At 36.5% G+C, this 7,799-nt stretch overlaps 1 protein-coding gene across 3 annotated transcripts; it reads right to left on the minus strand.

The window, feature by feature from the left end:
* Positions 1–594: 594 nt before the first annotated feature.
* On the minus strand, positions 595–7,799 carry LOC107782237 (phosphomethylpyrimidine synthase, chloroplastic). Of its 3 annotated transcripts, none has more exons than XR_001647182.2 (7): positions 7,664–7,799; positions 5,934–6,248; positions 5,283–5,410; positions 3,663–4,489; positions 2,339–3,021; positions 1,685–1,786; positions 595–752 (listed from the first exon to the last, which is right to left on the minus strand). XR_001647182.2 is itself a non-coding variant. In XM_016603102.2 (6 exons), exons 2-5 carry the CDS (start codon positions 6,236–6,238, stop codon positions 2,341–2,343), a joined length of 1,941 nt encoding a protein of 646 aa, XP_016458588.1. In that variant the 5' UTR covers positions 6,239–6,248; positions 7,664–7,799; the 3' UTR covers positions 1,586–1,786; positions 2,339–2,340. The 3 variants fall into 3 exon arrangements, 1 of the variants encoding a protein (XP_016458588.1); XR_001647181.2 differs by lacking the exon at positions 595–752 and adding an exon at positions 1,192–1,537; XM_016603102.2 differs by lacking the exon at positions 595–752 and having other exon boundaries at positions 1,586–1,786.

Below are 7,799 nucleotides of genomic sequence, written 5' to 3' on the forward strand. Positions count from 1 at the left end.
TTGTTAACTGGAGTTAAGTGGTAAACCTTGTTAAGCTTTTTATTTTTGCTTACAGATTACTAGTCAAAATAGCACGGGCTAGCCAGTTTTCGGATTGGTCACTTAAAAATAGCCAGCGTCTGCAAAGTCATTGAAAATTAGCCACTATTTTGCTACAATACGGAAAGTTCCAGCATAATATACTAGAGCTCAGTGCACCTGTGTATGAACTTCGAGCATATTATGATGGAATTCCAACACGCGGAAAGTTCGAGCATAATATACTAGAGATTGAAGCATCTGTGTATGAACTTTAAGCATATTATGTTGGACCAGTATAATATACTGGAGTTCCAGTATACTTATGCTAGAACTCCAATATATTATATTGGAATTTCAGTATATTATGCTAGAGTATTTTCCGGATTTTGAACAATGTTTTCGTTCAGATTTATCTTTACATAAAAAGTGGCTAAATTTCGATTACTTTTGAAACTGTGACTATTTTTTAATGACCACTTGTAACTTGCTATTCTTGAATTTCTCCTAGATTACTAGGTAGAGCTTTGCCAAGGCTGATCAGAGAAGTTTTGTATGTTGAACAAAACATATTGCTTTTGGCTCAAACTATATATAAGTATGCGAAATAAAAGTTTAAAATGTATACATATAATAAAATCACATTTATTCTAAACTTGTCGACTGTTGCTTCCCTTCCATTGCTAATGACATCTCATCCGCGATTTGAAGGAAAATTACTGGAAGGTACTTTCCTGAAAGATTTTTAAGTCCAATGTCGGTTTTAATGTATTGCATATAGGGCGCATCCAGTGTATTATATACAGGTTCAATTGAACCTATAACTTTTGACGCAGAGTAAAAATTTATTAAAATTGTAAACCTTAAGATCAAAGACCTAAAGGGCCATTAATTGATCAGTCCGCTCATGTGCCCGCGTCACCTTCAAATCCTGGATCCAACTTTGACTATCAGCATAGTTAAACCTGTGATGCATGTTAATTATTACCTTTATCATATTACCGATTAATGCAGGCAGATCCAGGATTTTAATTCTCAGAGTTCAATACTTAGATTTCAACTACTGAATCTATCATTTTTTGTTTGAGTTATCGGTTCATAGTTCAAAATTTTCAGTAGGTCTTAGCAATTTTTTTTTCGGGGGGGGGGGGGAATAACTGCAGTGGTCAAAAATTGTACACGCCCGAAATGTGCCCCGGACCTAATCCGAAGAAAGGCCATGCGCCTAACACAGATAAATTCAGGCTAAAAGTTAAGTTCAAAACTTCAAATGAACCCATAACTCTACTACTGAATACACCCCTGATCTTGAATATAATGTATAACTGGTCCTAGCAAAGGGCAGGATCAGCTTAATTTGAACCATGGAAGAATCTCCATCCCTGTGCAAGCAACAAAAAAATGCACACTCCCTACGCAGGAATTATCCTGTTCAGGTTCAAAGGGACTTTCTCAGCCTGTTCAGTCAGCGTATAACCTGGCTAATAAGGCCAGGTTTTTGAAGCTGACACAGGCACCCCTGGTGCTTTCTCGTGTCAATAAATTGTCAAAGATATAAGAGACAGAATACAATAAAATACGTGATTTCTTATTACTGATAAGGAGTACTTTTCTGAACAAGGCTGTTGTTTTCAAGTTATTAAACATACCAAACCTAGATACTTACCTAACACTTGATAATGAAGCTCCTACACCCTCCTTTCTTGACTGGCCGATGGAGCGTGATCACTTCAGAAAGCTCTTGATCCAGTTTTCAATCTATGAAGTCCTGCAATTGCATTCAGTAAGGTAACACGTTGCGGAGGGAAAAAAAAGGTTCCTGCAACTACGAAAACTACAACAACTCCTATTGGATAACCCGACGTCGAGAAAAGAACATGTTTGCAAAAAAGAAGCCCTCTATTAGATAACCATGCTTTCATCTCCTACCACTTATTTGTATAATCTAAGTGATGAGAAATTTTCTTATTTTAGATTTAAATAGAGTTAGTCGAAAATAGAGTGTTTGTTGAGTTAAGTTGCAGGTTAACAGAGGTAATCATTTTTTGGATATAACATATCTCTACCTTTAAAGAACTTGCAGAAACAATAATAAAGGGCAGCCCGATGCACTAAGTTCCCGCTATGTGCGGTGTCTAGGGAAGGGCCGGACCACAAGGGTCTACTGTACGCAGCCTTACCCTGCATTTCTACAAGAGGTTGTTTGCGCGGCTCGAACCCGTGACCTCCTGGTCACATGACAACAACTTTACCAGTTACGCCAAGGCTCCCCTTCTTGCAAAAACAACAATGTCAAGAGAAAATCCAATGTAACACTCACCTTTAGCTTTTCATAGAGTTGATGTAATTTTCCGGTAAGTAGATTTCACCACCAACCTCACCATGTTGTTCCCCACTAATGGTTTTCTTTGCAGCTTGAAACTCAGCACTCATAGCATCCATACCACGCAGGATTGCTTCCTCGGCACTTCCATAACCGTGAGTTTCAGCATATTTCCTTATATCTTCAGTTATTTTCATAGAACAAAACTTTGGCCCACACATAGAGCAGAAATGAGCCACTTTAGCACCATCGGCTGGTAAAGTTTCATCGTGGAAGGACAATGCAGTCACGGGGTCCAACGACAAAGCAAATTGATCCATCCATCGGAACTCAAATCTTGCCTTGCTCAATGCATCATCCCAAGCTTGAGAAAGTGGATGACCTTTCGCTAGATCAGCTGCATGAGCAGCAATCTTATATGATATTACTCCTGTCTTCACATCATCCCGATTAGGCAAACCAAGATGCTCTTTTGGAGTAACATAACACAGCAGAGCGGTTCCAAGTGCACCTATATTGGCTGCACCAATAGCAGAGGTGATATGATCATATCCAGGAGCTATATCAGTTGTCAAAGGTCCAAGAGTGTAAAATGGTGCTTCATTGCACCACTCTAGCTGTTTCTTCATGTTCTCGGGAATCTTGTGCATTGGAACGTGTCCAGGCCCTTCATTCATAACCTGAAATGAAACACAATTTTTGTAACTAAAATTAGCAAGGTAACTCTGATATTCAGGAGAAGAAATAGTCATGCAAGGAATTGAGTTCAAGCTTTCCTAGCCCCTTCTCATCAATGGACTCCTGACGTATTAGAGAATGTGTTTTCTAATTTTGAAACAAAACACCCTCAGACTGTGCATGACTACAATTTTTAAGGAAATAATAGGAAAAAGAAAACACAACTTTAAATTAAGGGGGAGGGGAAGAGTGGAGAGAAAATGAGAGGTACATGACATTGCACTACAGAATCAAATAATATCACTTTGAAATATGAAAGTGAAAAGACGCACACAGAGTTCGGACATATAGGCGAATTAGTGTTTGTTTTACAATTTGTCCATTATTTCAATTTCAACTTGAAATAGGGAACTTGAGTTGAAAAACTGGTTTAAGGAGTATTTCAAGAGAAATAATGGTTTTCACTCTCAGAACTTCAACGTTTATCCAAGTGAAATTTGTGTCCAAATAGAAAGAATACTGTTCTGAAGAAACTTCTGGTTTTGTTAAGTATACTATAGATAAACACACTTGAGCTAAAAAACTACTTCATGCTAAGAAGTTAATAGGATGTTAACAATTAGCAACTGTAGGAAATTGTTACCTGTACATCCTTTTCCCAAGCCCGCCGAGTCAGCTCTCCTTGAGTCAAGAGTTCAGCAAACTGAGCAGTGTCATTTGCATCATAAATTGAACCAGGTCTCAGTCCATCACCAATTGATAATGATATATCGTACTGATTACAGATGTCAAGTATATCATCCCAATGTTCATATGCAAAATTCTCCTTGTGATAAGCTAAGCACCACTTTGCATGAATGGAGCCTCCACGCGAAACGATTCCAGTCATCCGCTTCGCTGTCAATGGGATGTACCTAAGAAGAACTCCAGCATGAATTGTGAAATAATCAACACCTTGCTCAGCTTGTTCAATTAAGGTCTCTCTAAAAACTTCCCAACTCAGATTCTCGGCGATGCCATTTACTTTTTCTAACGCTTGGTAGATTGGCACTGTGCCTACTGGTACAGCAGAATTACGCAAGATCCACTCACGAGTCTCGTGAATGTGTCGCCCAGTAGAGAGATCCATAATAGTATCTGCACCCCACATTGTTGCCCATTGAAGCTTGTGAACTTCTTCTTCGATCGAGCTTACAACAGCAGAGTTTCCAATGTTGGCATTGACTTTCACTAAGAATTTTCTTCCTACAATCATAGGCTCCAACTCAAGGTGCTTCTTGTTTGAAGGGATGATTGCACGTCCCCGTGCAACTTCTGATCTCACAAACTCTGGATCCATTTTTTCACGTGCAGCGCAGTAAGCCATTTCCTCAGTTATAATTCCCTGCCTAGCATAGAACATTTGAGTGTACCTTGGTCCTCCTAACTTCTCCCTTTTGTCAATCCACTCCTTGCGCAACTTGGGGAGTCCTATTTAGAAGCATAATTATTATGTAAATAAATAGATTATGTCCTAAATCATAATGTTGAAATCATAAAGCAAGTCATCTAGCATAATTTTTCATTTGACAGAAAGTATGAACAACTGTCACTCAAAAGAAGAGTCATATCTGCCAACTCAGCCAAAGAATATATGCAAGATTCAAACAAATAAATGAAAACAAAAACACGTGTGGAAATTAAGAGCTAATAAAACAAAATAACAACTACTACGCATCAATTGCATATTAGTTGGGTTCGACTATATGAACCCTGCTATCCATGTCGCTCCATTCAATGCTTATAAGCATTAGGTTCTATTGCACTAGGAGTTTTCTATATCTTCTGCTAGAATATAAATCCCTAACAAGATTAAACCAAAAGTTGGACTTAAAGTAAAAATACCTACATGACTAAAACTATCTCAACTAATTCGTATCACCAGTATGAATCTTTTGAACAGCTAATAATATGACATAACTGTTTAAAAGAAGAAAAGAAATGAGAAAGAATGATGAAAAATCAGGATCAGATAATTCAACTTACAAGTATTGCAAATAGACAGGTGACAATGAAAAAATTAAGCTGATCTATTAATGGGAATAACATATGAGAGTTACTGCAATCAGAAGCTTCATCATAAGGCAACCTTTTTGTTTAAGCGAATGAAGTATTAAAAAGATCAAACGAAAGCACAACAAATTAAGCAGATACCAGTAGCATTAATCTAGATTATAGAAAATTCTGCATCCAAAGGAACAAGGGAGATGGTTAATAGGCATACCAATACGAGGATTTACCCCCTGAGGACCACTGGTATCATAAGTGTCAAAATGTGGTTCATCCCCAGAAAGGTGGATACGACGAAATGGGACTTTGAGCACATGACCGGTTTCTTCATGAATAACTTCACTGCAAATCGCACATGCAACTAATCAATATTTTGCGAACACAAGAAATTGCAGATGTATGATATTTGTGCTCTCAAGCTCTACATCACAAACTTTTTGAACTCAATTTTCATAGAATTAAAAAGGATTAACAAGATAAAGTTTTCAACATGATGACACTGAGAATATAAAGTTTTTAAAGGTTTTACCTTATGGAACATGTTCACGTAAAGAAATATACTTCACTTAAAAAATAACACAGTTACCTGTTGCAACAAGTTAAAACACTGATAGTGCAAAAATTCTTTACACTAACAATGCATACAAGTTAAATCCTTAAATAAGGCCCCGTAACTTCTATACAACAAATTTCCAATGTAAGGTTTTGAACGCTTAGCCTCTTCACTCAAGATATCAAAGAGATGTCGTACACTGAATCCTCAATGATGTAACTATTTTTACAAATTACGTACACTGAATCCTCAATAAAATATTGTTATCCTGAAAAACAATATAGGCAAAGACAGGAGGGATCATAGATAGACCTGTATTCCTTGGAGCTTTTCGGGAAGCATTCTTCAAATGATGGAAGTGGCAAGAAATCAGGAGCATTAGGATCAACTGTGTGCTTTGGCTTTGTCTTCTCTTTATTAGTACTCGGGGGATCAAAGGTTAGTGTTGCTTTAGGGCCTGAAAAAGAATTGAAACATGTCTCTCTTTTCCGTGCAACAGCAACTTGCCCTGTCAAATCGAATCCTGGCAAGAAGGAACTGCTTGGAAAATTTATTTGTGGATGATGGTTCCCATTCTTGCACAGAAGTGATGTTAAAGCAGTCTGGACAGATGCCATATTTCTTCCCCTGTATTACAGCAATTATGTCACATATTTAGGACTATAACCTTCATTCAAATATAAGCGGACTGGGAAAATAAAACATAGCTAGAACAAGTTATGCTTGTAATGATACAACAAAAGGTGAGTGATGCTACCAGTTGAATGTCATAAACCACAACGCAAAAATAATCTTGGACTTCAGAACTCGTATCTAAATCATAGGTTATAGCAACAAATATTTTCTTTTCATGATGCAAAAAGTTAAGTATTCACTCCCTATTTTCTACTCCCTCTATTCCATTTTATGTGGCACTCTTTCCTTTTTAATCTGTTCCAAAAAATGATATCTTTCTACTTTGACAAACAATTGAACTGTAAACTTTCCCTCTTATCCTTGATGAGTAATGATACGTTTTTATAACCAGAGAAATGTCATGACATATTAAGATCACAAGCTCCAAAAATCTTATTTTCTATATTAGTTATGTACCAATCAAATACCGTCACATATAATGAAAGGAAAGGAGCACTAGAATTGTGCACATCCAATGATGACATTCTAGTTTATTAGTAGTGTTTGGAAGATGTTTCCAAATATCAGAGGCAAATGCAATATATAATCAACGGATTCAACTGAACCTATCATTTTTACACGAAGCATGAATATATAATTGAAAATCACTAAAATTGCAACAAATATTAAAATCTAAACCTATAATTGCAAAAGTGCATTGGATTCACTTGCGAAAAATTAAAAGAAATGAACCGTCATATTTAAATCCTGGATCTGTTTCTGTCAAAGAAGTACACAATATTGAAGTACCAAAACACTAATAATCTTTGAGAGCGGATGATGTGAGAGAATTTGATATGCTCAGAGGATGCACAAATCAATTTAATTGGCAAAAACATAGGTTCAGTAAACTCAGATGACACTTTACTGTATCTTACCATTTATCTTAAATATTGATAAATCAAATCAAATCTAATCTCATACTGGATGCAAGTAGTACAAACCAGATAACATGAAAGCCGTAAACAGTCTAGCCTTCACCCAAAATATTGAAATTCTATGTACTGATTGTGTTAAACAATCAGATCGCTTATAACGTAAATTTGTATGATAAAACATTCATTAGTAATGTGTTAAAAATGATACGATTAACATGTTATCACAGATTAAACTTCACTAGCCATGTAAAAAATCTTTACACTGTCAGTGCATATAACTTAATTCCTAACCAAATCTCTCCCCCTAGAACAATAGTTAGGCTCTGTTTGCTCGCCATCTTTGGCTCTATTAGCTGATTTTCAGGTCAGATTAAACGGATTTTCTGACAAAATTTATTTTTTGATTAATCATTCATAGGTTGAATAACTATTTGCGAAATTTACAGAATAAGAGAGACATGCATGCATGAAAGTATGTAATAAGCGAACCTCCGATGTATGAATTAGGGCTCTGACTCTTCCCTTATCTGTTCACAAGCAAAATCTCCGATCAGAAAATCAAGTGACTGTGGAGTGAGTAGTTATTGGCATATCTTTTTATAGGATCTCTTTCATCCAATCAAAC

Source organism: Nicotiana tabacum, chromosome 3 (assembly GCF_000715075.1).
Source record: "Nicotiana tabacum cultivar K326 chromosome 3, ASM71507v2, whole genome shotgun sequence".
NCBI classification, from domain to species: Eukaryota; Viridiplantae; Streptophyta; class Magnoliopsida; order Solanales; family Solanaceae; genus Nicotiana; species Nicotiana tabacum.